General features: G+C 42.7%; 1 protein-coding gene across 3 annotated transcripts in view; it reads left to right on the forward strand.

Annotated features, from left to right (window-relative positions):
- The window catches only part of LOC124776400 (axin), a 268,089-nt gene that overhangs the window by 111,220 nt on the left and 142,749 nt on the right, over positions 1-14,120 (forward strand). For 2 of the 3 annotated variants that reach the window (XM_047251377.1, XM_047251378.1), the window contains exons 6-8: positions 2,154-2,318; positions 10,684-10,831; positions 10,934-11,041. In XM_047251377.1, the coding sequence (XP_047107333.1) occupies positions 2,154-2,318; positions 10,684-10,831; positions 10,934-11,041 (421 nt within the window). The remainder of the gene's footprint in view (positions 1-2,153; positions 2,319-10,683; positions 10,832-10,933; positions 11,042-14,120) is intronic. The other variant, XM_047251379.1, reaches the window with a different exon arrangement.

A 14,120-nucleotide genomic window follows, 5' to 3' on the forward strand; every position in this document is an offset into this window, starting at 1 on the left:
ATGTGAATAGGGTGTCCTGAGCCTCGATGCAGATCACGAAGATGTAATCAGTGAACTTGAATCAGGTGTGGGGTTTGGGATTCAGGGTGGTCAGGAAGGATCCATCTGGATGCCCATGAATAGGTTGGTATAGGATGATGTCATGTGGGTGTCCATTGCTATACCAAATATTTAATTGTAGATGATGCCTTCAGAGGTGAAGTAATTGTGGGTGACGATACAGTTTGCCATAGTGACCAGGAAGGAGGTTGTCGCTTTGGAATCCATCTGGTATTGGGAAAGACAGTGTTCAGCAATGCCAAGACCAAGGACCTTAGGAATGTTAGTGTAAAGGGAGATGGAATCAATAGTGACAAGCAGGGTGTCTTGTGGTAAAGGAATGGGAGTGGTAAAGGAACAGAAACTGTGGAGAGCTGGTGGAGGAAATGGTTGGTGTCTTTGTGTATAGGAGGATAGGTCATAGGTAATTAGCAGAAGGTATTGGTCAACGAGAGATTCTCTCAGTGGAACCACAGACACTGGTCACTATGGGGCGTCTTGGGGTTGGGGGGGGGGGGGATCTATGGGCTTTAGGAAGCAGGCAGAAAGTAGTACAGGGAGTGGTAGGTGTGTGTGTGTGTGTGTGTGTGTGTGTGTGTGTGTGTGTGTGAGAGAGAGAGAGAGAGAGAGAGAGAGAGAGAGAGAGAGAGAGAGAGAGAGACTGACTTTGGAATGATGTTCTGGGATGGGCCTAAGAATTTGAGGAGAGACGGGAGATCCTGCTGAATTTCTGGAATTGGGTCACTGTGGCAGGATTTGTGGATGAACAAATCTGACAGCTAGCAGAGTCTTTCTGCCATGTAATTGGTGGGGTTCAAACCCACTGTGTTGGAACCTATGTCAGCAAGTAGGATTATAAGGTTGCAATCAGTTTTTAGATGGAGGATTGTGGTTCTGTCTGTGGTTATAAGGTTAGCTTTTGTGTTGAGGAATTTGGAGATTGATGGTGAGACAAGGCCTGAGGTTACGAAATTCTGGCAGGTTAGCAGGGGGTGATTTGGGCAGTGGGGGTGGATCATGGTTGGATAGAGGCATGAACTGAGTCAGGCAGGATTCAACATTGATTTTGGGTTGAGTCTGACTGGTAGAATTGGTGACAAAAAAGTGTTTCCACTGCAACTATTGCATAAGAAAACTGCTACATACATATACCCAATGACATATGCTAAATAAAACAGAAAACTTCGTGCATTATTTCATTTGCTTCAATATTGTAGATGATATGATGTCTTACATAGGTATTCTGATTATTCTGCCAGTAGCACCAACTGATATTTTTCTACCGCTTTGCCCTACTTGATTTTTAAGCATGTAAGTTTCTCCCAAAATTATCATTGCATGTGTTTGTTTTATGAGTGTGGTTTGTGCTATGCAGAAAGTTTTTGATTTAAAATTAATAGTCTTGTTTGTTTTTAAGAAAAGCTTAGTTTCTGAATACTGCTAGTTTTCAGAGAAATTTGCTTGTTTGATGTGTTGGAGCAAAAATGCCTTGTTAATTGCTTTACCAAATTCACTTAGTATGCCATGCAAGTTGTCTTACAGTACTAGGTTAGCGAGACATTTTTAATTTTGTTACATACATTTTTTTTGTTACTTTTGGCATCTGCTTTCGTTTTTTCATTTAATTTTTGTGCCTTGTTTTAAGTCCTGTTATTGTATAGTGTAATGTATGAAAATCACACAATTGATAGCTTCCACCTATTGGTAATATGATTTCTTTCATTTGGTGAAAAAGAGGTGAAATTAATAAACTGTACATACTAAGCTGATACATAATCACATGCCATTGTGAAAGGGGCTTTGTTTCAGAAAAGATTCAGTTTTCTTTAATAAATTCACTACCATTATATTCCATAATAGAGATCTTTACTGATTAATTCTATTATTGTTTGTGGAAACGTGGTAATGTTTCTTCAATATTAATTTTTGATGTCATGTTTATTTCCAGTTAGTAATAAAACATTAACCATGAGATCTACAGAATCCATTGAGAGCCTATTGCTCCACTTCGTCATGTTGAGTAAATTAATCACTCTACAATTTTGGGACTTAACACAAGACTTGCTGATGCTTGTGACTTGAAACTTGTGCTTGATGTTTTTGTTTGCCATTAGGCTGTACCTGCAGCAGCATGCTCACCATCACCCTCCTCATCATATCCCACCTCACCTTGCATATTCATCCTACAATCCTGTATCTCGGCAAGATAGTGAGTTGCAGTCTCTGAGTTCGGATGCTCGCACAGAAAGTGACAACATGTCTCTCACGGACAGTTCTGTGTAAGTTTTGCACATATTTACAAAAAGATATTTTGTGTGTGTGTGTGTGTGTGTGTGTGTGTGTGTGTGCACTCGTAAGTGTACACGCCTATTACTGTTTCATTAATTTTTCTACTTAATATGTGTATCAATAAAAAAATCTACTCATCAGTCACACGACAGGAGATCACGCATATAAAAGGTATTACAGTTTATAAGCTTTCGGAGCTCTGAAAGCTTGCAAACTGTAATACTTTTTATATGTGTTCTCCTGCTGCTGCTGCTTTGTAAGTAGATTTTTAATCAGTCCAATTACATTATATTTTCTACTTAACATTGTTTGTTATGTAATCTTTTTATAATTACTTATTTTTGTTGGTGATGGTTTTGAAGCATTGTGTCAGTTTTTCTCAGTGTCTTTGTTACTGATTTATTAATATAATTTGGACTTACATGAACCTTATTACATCCGCAAAGTGTGGCACAACAAAGATGCGGGTGATAACCGTAATACATCTTTGTGAGGATTAAGGATAGATCAGGATAGCTTCCATTGTCCAATCCATACACCAATAAAGTAACCGTCATGATGGATAAATTGATGGGGAATGAATATGTATGGACTGATCACCAACTTTCACTTCAGATGGTACGCCAAGTCAGTGACACTGCTAAATGACACTATTTACATGGCTTGCACTGCATCAGAGTGCTGACAGATCATTCTGATAATAAGACAAGAGACTTAGAATCATTCAGTGCTGGTCTTATATTTCTATGAGCATAGTTTTGCCAAAGTTTGGCACTGTTCTGATGTTTTGCTGAACTCTTCAGGCCTTGATGAGCTAACTTATTCTGAGTCAGTGTATCAGAGGACCTACATCCATGTGTGAGTTCTGGGCTGTTGATGTTTTGGGCCAGATGAAAGGAAGTTGAGAGTTGTCAACTGAGGGAACTCGAATAATAGATGTAGGCTATATGGTACTTCCAACTACATTCATGCCAGCACCTTGACAGCAGAAGTGTAACAAAATTTACCACTTTTTATTCTACATTAATAAATTGGAGGACTATATGATCCAAGAACAGGTTAGTGGAGCTAGCTAAATAATGCCAGAGGACTATAACAACATCAGAAATGTAGCTACAAACAAAAAGCCAAATGTGATTAAAATCAGGTCATATACAGTGTCTTATTCCTTGAAAATCAGTCTAGTCAGTGAACAAATATGCTCTGGAGATGTTTAGTTGTGGACAGGCAGACACATTCACACAAGCACAACTCACATGCACATGACCACTGTGTCTGGCCACTGGCCACTGAGGCTGGACTGCATAGAGCAACTGTGCCTAGTGGGTGAAACAATGTGTGGGTGATGGAGGCGAGGAGGAGGTTGGGGTGGGGAGGTGGGGTAGCAGTGTAGGGATGGGAGAGGGTGTACTGTAGGGATGCTGAGTGCACACAGATGGTTTGGGTTGGAGGGGAGCAGAAAAGAAGAGTAGTACAGTATTTGAAAGAAACCAACCATTTCCTGCACCAACTCCCCACAGTTGCTGTTCCTTTACCAGATGGCGTGCTGCCCATCACTATTGATGCCACCTCCCTCTACACTAACATCCCTAAAGCCCGTGGCCATGCCGCTGTTGAAGACTACCATTTCCTATGTGCATCTGATTCCAAACATACAACCTTCCTGCTGGTCACCATCATCAACCGTATCCTCACCCACAGTTGATTCACCTTTGAAGGCATCACCTACAAACAAATCCGTGGTACAACAATGGGCGCCCACATGGCCCCATCCTATGCCAACCTGTTCGTGGGCCATCTAGAGGAATCCTTCCTAACCACCTAGAATCCCAAATCCAACACCTGGTTCAGATTTATTGACAACATCTTCGTAATCTGGACTGATGGTGAGGATACTCTATCTGCATTCCTCCAGAAAGTCATCACCTTCTTCTCATTCACTTCACCTTCTCCTCCTCAGCCTGACAAGCCACATTCCTCGATGTTGACCTCCCCCTCAAGGCAGGCTACATCAACACCTCTGTCCGTATCAAACTTACAAACCATCAGCAGTACCTCCACTTCACAGGTGCCACCCACTCCATACCAAGAAGTCATGTCCATACAACCTAGCCACCTGTGGCTGTTACATCTGTTGTGAAGAGCAGTCTCCCTCCAAATAAACCGAGGTTCTTAGTGAGGCCTTCATAGGCCAAAATTACCCTCCAAATTGTGTACAGAATAAGTCAGTGTGCCTTGTCTCTCCAGTCACCAACCATTTGCCCCATTCCCACAGTCTGACCACAGAGAAGCACACCCTTGTGACTGAGTTCAACTCAGGACTGCTGAATCACTTTTTCTGCCAGGGTTTCAACTATCTCTTGTAGTGCCCTGAAATGAGGGATATCGTACCCACTATCCTTCCCACCCCTCCCACAGTGACATTCCACTGCCCACCGAACTTGTGCAATATCCTTGTCCATCCCTACTCCACCATTAAGTACTCCAGTCCAGTCTCCTGTCCTATCAAAGGCAGGCCTACCTGTGAAAGCAATCATGATATCTACAGGCTAAATTGCAACCACTGTGCTGTTTACTGTGTGAAAATGACAACCAACAAGCTGTCTGTCCACATGGATGGCCACCAACAAACTGTGGCCAAGAGACAGCTGGAGGATCCAGCTGCTGAAAATGGTGCTCAGCACAACATGCTTCTCTTTAATGTCTGCTTCACAGTCTGCACCATCTGAATTCTTCGTACCAACATCAGTTTTGTGAACTGCACAGCTTGCAGTATATCCTATGTTCCTATCACCCTCCTGGTCTCTCAACCTTTGCTGATTCCTGTCCTTCATCCACCCATTCAATTTCCTGCTCCCACTCCAGCACTATACTGCCTTGTACTCCACCAACACACCCACTAGTCTTTTTTCCCCCTCTTCTATTTCTCCCCTTTTCCACTCCACTGCAAGAAATGAGGCTTTTTTCCCCTTCAGCAACTGCTGTTTCTGCAAAGACAAGCCTCATACAAATGATGATGCTGATTTCTTTTTTAATGAAAATTAGTACAAAAACTAAAGAATGATTCTTAAATGAAAAAATTATGGTATAGCAAAAATGATGAGATCATACATTAGTATATTTTGTGACAACCATAACTTGTTTGTTATCTCTTTCTCCCAGAAGGAAACTGATAGATTATGGACTTGGTAGAGACCAAGTAGAATTAAAAGTAAAGTTGATGTTGTTTTATCAAAAAGATTCTTCAGCTGATCATAGACTAGCAATACAGGAGTAATATCAGTTGAAGAGCATAAAGACATATTGTATATGAATACAGGAAAAGTGCTAGAATCTGATGCATTTTGGTGGAATTTCAGAGTCGTCTGCACAATAATTATGAAATAGTTCTACTTCACAAGAAAAATAGCAGACAAGCCATAAAAAAATTATGGACTTAACAGCCTCATCTGTGCAATATTCACTATATTATGAGCGACTGCAAAAAATATTTTGTTTTTATTAGGTAAAGAAACAAATTGGCTTCAGATGTGGTCATAGCAAAATGGAATATTTCCAATTTGTGAACTAGGTTATGGAGTGGTACATTGAGAATGAATTAACACTTTTCCTGGGTTAATAAATTGTGGGAAATCTTCTGACTCAGTTTTAATAAATTTCACAGGAGAACTTCTGTGAAGCTTGGAAGGTAGGAGACAAGATACTGGCGGAAGTAAAATTGTGAGGACGGGTTGTGAGTTGTGCTTGGGTAGCTCAGTTGGTAGAGCAATTGCCTGCGAAAGACAAAGGTCCCAAGTTCCAGTTTCAGTCTGGCACAGTTTTAATTGGCCAGGATGTTCCAAATCCGCGCACACTCCACTGCAGAGTGAAAATTTCATTCTGGAATTTTAAAATAATCTCTCTTAATAGTCATTGGGAAGCGAGAAATACACTGAATAGCCAAAGTAACTGGTACATCTGCCTAATACCGTGTAGGGCCTCCACGAGCACGCAAAAGTGCCACAACATGATGTGGCCTTGACTAGACTAATGTCTGAAGTTGTGTTAGAGGGAATTGACACCATGAATCCTGCAGGGCTGTCCATAAATCCATAAGAGTACAAGGGGGTGGAGATCTCTTCTGTGCAGCACAGTGCAAGGCACCCCAGAAATGCTCAATAATGTTCATGTTTGGGGCGTTTTGGTGGCCAGCGAAAGTGTTTAAACTTGTAAGAGTGTACCTGAGGCCACTCTGTAGCTATGCTGGACATGTGGGGTGTCACATTGTCCTGCTGGAATGGCCAAAGTCTGTCGGAATGCACAATGGACATGAATGGATGCAGGTGATCAGACAGGAAATTAGAACAAATAAGGAGAAATATATATTAATGAAACTTACACTACCCGTCTTCTTGTCATTAATGTTGATGTATCGTTTGCCTCTATTAGAGACAAACTTTAACTTTGCAAGTTTAAAAGTAACCTCAAAAATCAGTTGTAATAAGGCTAAAAATAATGTATAATCAGTGTGTCAAAGAGATAATTGTGCAAATTAACAAAGAAGTTATACAATCAGACGTTATATTAAGGACAATTAAAAACAATGTTTGTTTGTTCATCAAAATAAGTTAAGTGAAAACTAAAAATGGCCTGGAGAGCTTTTGGTAATAATTGAAACTTTACTTCAGCATCATTACATGAAATTTTGATGTGAAAATTGTTCAGAAACTGAGGATTACTCAGTGTATAATGGGAAGAGTAGGAGTAACTACAAGAATATGCCTAATTCAGTTGATGAGCAGGAAAAACGTACAAACAAACAAATGATTCAGAGAAAAGACTGCCCTATATGCTGTATATCTTTCTTTCTTTTACTGGTGCCTCTTCCCGCAGTGTTGCAGGGTCGACATGGTTAAGACCAGATTTGGCAAGGTTAGTTTTAAGGGGTGGCCGGATGCCTTTCCTGCCACCGCCCCGTACCCCCTGGGACGGAATCAGTGTACACCAGCTGTCCGTATCTAGTGTAATCCATGGAATAGTGCAAACATGTTCAGATATCTGTGAGTCGTGTAAGTGAGGCAGAATGTGGGGATCAACCCAGTATTCACCTAATGGGATGTGGAAAACCGCCTAAAAACTACATCCAGCCTGGACGAGCACAGCAGCTGACATCAGTAATCCACTGGGCGGATTCGATCTGCGGCCGGCGCGCCTACCCGAGTCCCGGAAACAGCACATTAGCATTCTTGGCTAACCTGGCGGGTCAGCCTGGTTGCTGTATATAAATACACCGTAGTGAATTGGAAGTGATTGATATATATCATTAGACTGATTGATTGTTGATAGTGAAGGGTTTTCTTTGCTGAATCTGTGGAGGTAAGAGAAAATGATGTACAGCAGAGCATGGATTATCTGAACTAATTTGGGGAGGGAGGGACACGGATCTTCGGGAAACTTGTTTATAAGGATAAATTGACCTGTATACTTCTACGTACAATTAAAAACTACATATATTTCTAAAAATGTGCATCCCTTTTGATATTATAAAGGCAAGTAAAGCAGGAATGTTTGTGGTACAGCCTAGTAAACAAAAGATATTTAATACATGTGACTTTTGCTTGGAAAGTGGGTCTTTATGGAGTTAATGGTTAGAAATGTTTAATTTTAGTCTGTTTAAGCAAACCTACCAGCTTACGAGCAGCTAAGACGCACTTTTTTCGGAGAGATATCTGATACTCGTCACTTTCATCTTGGGCTTCAAACCATCACAAAGCAGTATCCAAACATGTAAATGCTTCAGAAGCACCTGATATATTTTCATCTTCATTTTCTGGGCCAGTGGTTGATGAGATGCTGGCAGCATCAGCTTTGCCAGTGATAAGGGTTACAGTTTCGCTATCCAGGTTGATTTGATGTCCTGCAACTGCTCCAACAACACTCATCTGTTCTTGAATGCCTTCTTCATTACATTATTTTGGCATATCAAGCATTTTGTACGTATCATTCTGTCCATTTTCAATTAGACGTTCAGAACTTTCTGCCATACCCAAATTTTATGCTAGACTTTTTTCAAATTCTATTTCGTTACACCAAGAACAAATGTAAATAAAAAATCTGCATATAGGACACACCTTTCAAATCAATATTTTAATGATTTTTTAACAGACTTTTTTCACCCTCCTCTTCTCCTTCCAACAATAGCTTACATAACCTTTCTGTAAAACCGTTCGAATCTCAGTAATGCCTTGGTCAGTGGGCTGTAATGAGGAGATTCCTTTAGGTGGAAGAAATGTCACTTTTGTGAATTTGTCCTTTTCGTTTAAGATGTCATATGATGGATTAGTTGGTGTGTTTTCGAGGAACAGTAATGCTTTCTACCTTTTGCCATTCTTAAACTGACGACCTTTAACAGAGGGTACAAAAACTTTCATAAACCATTCCTCGAAAATCATACCATCCATCCAGGTGCTCTGTTGTGAGTTGTCAACAATGGGCACTGCAAACATATTAATATGGTTGAAATGACGTGATATTTTTTACTTTCATCAATGTCAAACATTGCTTTTCAGTGCCTGTAATATTAGCACAGTCTAACGTAGTAATACGATCCTTGTTTATTGTAGGACCTGGTGCTGCATGAGGTGAAGCAACAATTTTTCTTGGCAGTGCTTTCCAATTGAGCCCACTAACTTTCTTGAGAGCATATTTTTCTTCCCCCAAGCCATCCGTTACTTTGATTTTGAAAGAATCAGCTGCTCATGAATGCCATGTCTGCCTGTGCTTGCTTTAAAATTCAATGGCCCTTCAAGATTTTCATTAAATTGATTTGCCTTTTTGTGTAGAATAGAACCAGAAGTAGTTTCTCCTTGTGATCTTTTTGTGTAAACCATTTGTAAACAGTAGCCTCTAAGTCCGTGTTCATGGCGAGCTTTACTTAGTTTTACTTGTTGATCTACCCGTTGCATCAAGCTTAGATATAAAACTTGTGATGCCCATAATTTGTTCCTAATCCACATATGTTGTCTTACAAACTTTGTAGTCTAGTCATTAGATAATTTTGTTGCAGGTTCACCTTCTTAAACGTTTATTAATCTCATATTTATCTCTCATAGAACAGACAACACATTTACATTTAGGCATTTTATATCATAATTTTACTTAACGCAGCAAGGTTGACACAAGTTCGTTAAGCAATTGTTGGATTGCTGATGTTTAGATAATTGACACACTAATTTAATGGGAGGTATGTAAATTTGAGAGAGGAGCTTCCATAAAACACTAGAAACAATTGTGTTTATTCTCTCTCTCTCTCTCTCTCTCTCTCTCTCTCTCTCTCTCTCTCTCTCTCTCTCTCGTCAGGTACGCTAAGTCTTATTTTTAAAGTTGTGGCAAGGTACGTTTTATAAAAGGTCGATCTTTGAAGTTAAAGAGAATGTTCTTTCTGTCCTTTGTAAGTTGTAGAGTTTGGAAGCTGCTTGTATGAACTTGTGTGTTTAAAATATGGCATTATCTGAAGAAACAAACCTCAGTCTTCCACTTTGCTGATTCGTTACGTTCCAACTGTCAGGTCAATTTCAGGATTTCCTATTATTTTCTAGCCAAATGTCTTTGTACTACTGGTGATCAGTTGCATTTTATGGAATTCTGTTTCCCAAAGGCCTAGTTTGAGTTGAACATAATTGTGTTCACCCTTGTGACTTCTGTGTAGTAGGTTACTATTGTTTTCAATTTACATAAGTATTTTAAATGGTTTGAGGTTTCTAGTCTAAAATTTGCAACATCGTATCTATTTAGGATGTGTGTGTGGAATTGTAATCTGTACAAGGATAATTAAATATTTTCTAATCAGCTTTTAAATTCTGAATCAGAAATGAATCTGTGTGTGTTTGACAAATGTTGGAAATTGCTGTTTTCTATTATTTTAGTATTCTGTTCCGCTTTACCTTAAAAGTATTAAAATAAAACCAGAATTTTTTGTGATTCTTGATTCAGGGAGAAATCCCGTCCATTAGTTGATCAAGTAGTCCAAGGGTGTACTTTTGGAGGGCACAATAATTTGGTGATGAGACTGACATCAGCACTCTTGATAACAGCAACATGTCTGACCTCTGAAATATTGTGCCTCATGCACCTTATGAACTAGCATTACACCATGGACCGTTCAGACTTTTGTTTTTTGGCACGCGAGGCAAAATCTGTAACATATTACATGTTTTTCAAATACAAAGTCGGAAGGATTTTACCAGAGGTTGCAGAAAACTGCAATTACTATCTTGATTTTTGTTTCTAGTTGTAATACTTTTCTTTTTCTCCTCCAGTTTTTGCTTAACAGTTATGCTATTTGCTACACAAATATTTTATTTATGTTTGCTCTAGTGATGGAATGTCAGTTGGTCGTGCTCGTTCATCCAAGAAGCAATATATTCGCCACTGCAAGCAGATCAAGGAGAGTGCTAGCATTAATCGGGACCCTTACATGCATTACACAGTTATACCTCGAACACAGCGAATCTTGAAGGAGCAGGTGTGTAAAAACTGTTATTCTACAATTATTATATGCTGCTGAAAATGTGACTAATCAGTTTGAATTCAACTGCTGTTATAACAAATTCATTCATTTTTGAAGGTTTATCCAATGAATCCAGATGATTTCGCTGCCATATTGATTGAGAAACTCGAGGCTGTGAAGCGGGAACAGGATGCCCAAGAAAAACTTGACAGAAAACTACAAGAAGTAAGTGTTTAACTGTGTGACAGTAGGTGTACTTAATTCTGAGTCGTAGAAATACTGTAAATAGAAACACACAAGATGCAAAGCCACATAGTGGTCTAAATTAGAGGGTCCTAAATTAGAGCAGAACCTTTCATAAACTGTAGTTCACAGTATATAACCGATATTTATGTAATACTAGCAAACATAGCAATGTTTCACAATTGCTACATATTTACAGGGTTATTACAAATGATTGAAGCGATTTCACAGCTCTACAATAACTTTATTATTTGAGATATTTTCACAGTGCTTTGCACACACATACAAAAACTCAAAGTTTTTTTAAGCATTCACAAATGTTCGATATGTGCCCCTTTAGTGATTCGGCAGACATCAAGCTGATAATCAAGTTCCTCCCACACTCAGCGCAGCATGTCCCCATCAATGAGTTCGAAAGCATCGTTGATGCGAGCTCGCAGTTCTGGCACGTTTCTTGGTAGAGGATGTTTAAACACTGAATCTTTCACATAACCCCACAGAAAGAAATCGCATGGGGTTAAGTCGGGAGAGCGTGGAGGCCATGACATGAATTGCTGATCATGATCTCCACCACGACCGATCCATCGGTTTTCCAATCTCCTGTTTAAGAAATGCCGAACATCATGATGGAAGCGCGGTGGAGCACCATCCTGTTGAAAGATGAAGTCGGCGCTGTCGGTCTCCAGTTGTGGCATGAGCCAATTTTCAGCATGTCCAGATACATGTGTCCTGTAACGTTTTTTTCGCAGAAGAAAAAGGGGCCGTAAACTTTAAACCGTGAAATTGCACAAAACACCTTAACTTTTGGTGAATTGCGAATTTGCTGCACGAATGCGTGAGGATTCTCTACCGCCCAGATTCGCACATTGTGTCTGTTCACTTCACCATTAAGAAAAAATGTTGCTTCATCACTGAAAACAAGTTTCACCTGAACGCATCCTCTTCCATGAGCTGTTGCAACCGCGCCGAAAATTCAAAGCGTTTGACTTTGTCATTGGGTGTCAGGGCTTGTAGCAACTGTAAATGGTAAGGCTTCTGCTTTAGCCTTTTCCATAAGATTTTCCAAACCGTCGGCTGTGGTACGTTTAGCTCCCTGCTTGCTTTATTCGTTGACTTCCGCAGGCTACGCGTGAAACTTGCCCGCACGCGTTCAACCGTTTCTTCGCTCACTGCAGGCCGACCCGTTGATTTCCTCTTACAGAGGCATCCAGAAGCTTTAAACTGCGCATACCATCGCCGAATGGAGTTAGCAGTTGGTGAATCTTTGTTGAACTTCATCCTGAAGTGTCGTTGCACTGTTATGACTGACTGATGTAGGTGCATTTCAAGTACAACATACTCTTTCTCGGCTCCTGTCACCGTTTTGTCTCACTGCGCTCTCGAGTGCTCTGGCGGCAGAAACCTGAAGTGCGGCTTCAGCCGAAAAAAACTTAATGAGTTTTTCTATGTATCTGTAGTGTGTCGTGACCATATGTCAATGAATGGAGCTACAGTGAATTTATGAAATCGCTTCAATCATTTGTAATAGCCCTGTATCAAAATTGGATATACGTCGTGTCTCTCCCTTCCCTCCTCTTTCTCCGCCTCCTCCGCCCTCTCTTTCTCCGCCTCCTCCGCCCTCTCTTTCTCCGCCTCCTCCGCCCTCTCTTTCTCCGCCTCCTCCGCCCTCTCTTTCTCCGCCTCCTCCGCCCTCTCTTTCTCCGCCTCCTCCGCCCTCTCTTTCTCCGCCTCCTCCGCCCTCTCTTTCTCCGCCTCCTCCGCCCTCTCTTTCTCTGCCTCCTCCGCCCTTTCTTTCTCTGCCTCCTCCGCCCTTTCTTTCTCTGCCTCCTCCGCCCTCTCTCTCTCCGCCTACTCCGCCCTCTCTCTCTCTCCGCCTACTCCGCCCTCTCTCTCTCTCCGCCTACTCCGCCCTCTCTCTCTCTCCGCCTACTCCGCCCTCTCTCTCTCTCTCCGCCTACTCCGCCCTCTCTCTCTCTCCGCCTACTCCGCCCTCTCTCTCTCTCCGCCTACTCCGCCCTCTCTCTCTCCGCCTACTCCGCCCTCTCTCTCTCCGCCTACTCCGCCCTCTCTCTCTCCGCCTACTCCGCCCTCTCTCTCTCCGCCTACTCCGCCCTCTCTCTCTCTCCGCCTACTCCGCCCTCTCTCTCTCTCCGCCTACTCCGCCCTCTCTCTCTCTCTGCCTACTCCGCCCTCTCTCTCTCTCCGCCTACTCCGCCCTCTCTCTCTCTCTCCGCCTACTCCGCCCTCTCTCTCTCTCCGCCTACTCCGCCCTCTCTCTCTCTCCGCCTACTCCGCCCTCTCTCTCTCTCCGCCTACTCCGCCCTCTCTCTCTCTCCGCCTACTCCGCCCTCTCTCTCTCTCTCCGCCTACTCCGCCCTCTCTCTCTCTCCGCCTACTCCGCCCTCTCTCTCTCTCCGCCTCCTCCGCCCCCTCTCTCTCCGCCTCCTCCGCCCCCTCTCTCTCCGCCTCCTCCGCCCTCTCTCTCTCTCTCCGCCTCCTCCGCCCCCTCTCTCTCCGCCTCCTCCACCCCCACGTTTCCCCACCCCCTCTGCCCCCACTTTCCCCGCCCCCCTTTTCCGCGCCTCCTCGCCCCTCCCTTTCCCCGCCTCCTCGCCCCTCCCTTTCCCCGCCTCCTCGCCCCTCCCTTTCCCCGCCTCCTCGCCCCTCCCTTTCCCCGCCTCCTCGCCCCTCCCTTTCCCCGCCTCCTCGCCCCTCCCTTTCCCCGCCTCCTCGCCCCTCCCTTTCCCCGCCTCCTCGCCCCTCCCTTTCCCCGCCTCCTCGCCCCTCCCTTTCCCCGCCTCCTCGCCCCTCCCTTTCCCCGCCTCCTCGCCCCTCCCTTTCCCCACCTCCTCGCCCCTCCCTTTCCCCGCCTTTCGTTGTTTTCCTCCTGTTCCTCCTCTTTCTCTCTTTGTCTTCCTCCTCTTTCTCTCTTTGTCTTCCTCCTCTTTCTCTCTTTGTCTTCCTCCTCTTTCTCTCTTTGTCTTCCTCCTCTTTCTCTCTTTGTCTTCCTCCTCTTTCTCTCTTTGTCTTCCTCCTCTTTCTCTCTTTGTCTTCCTCCTCT

The sequence above is a fragment of the Schistocerca piceifrons genome, chromosome 2 (assembly GCF_021461385.2).
Source record: "Schistocerca piceifrons isolate TAMUIC-IGC-003096 chromosome 2, iqSchPice1.1, whole genome shotgun sequence".
Classification (NCBI taxonomy): Eukaryota; Metazoa; Arthropoda; class Insecta; order Orthoptera; family Acrididae; genus Schistocerca; species Schistocerca piceifrons.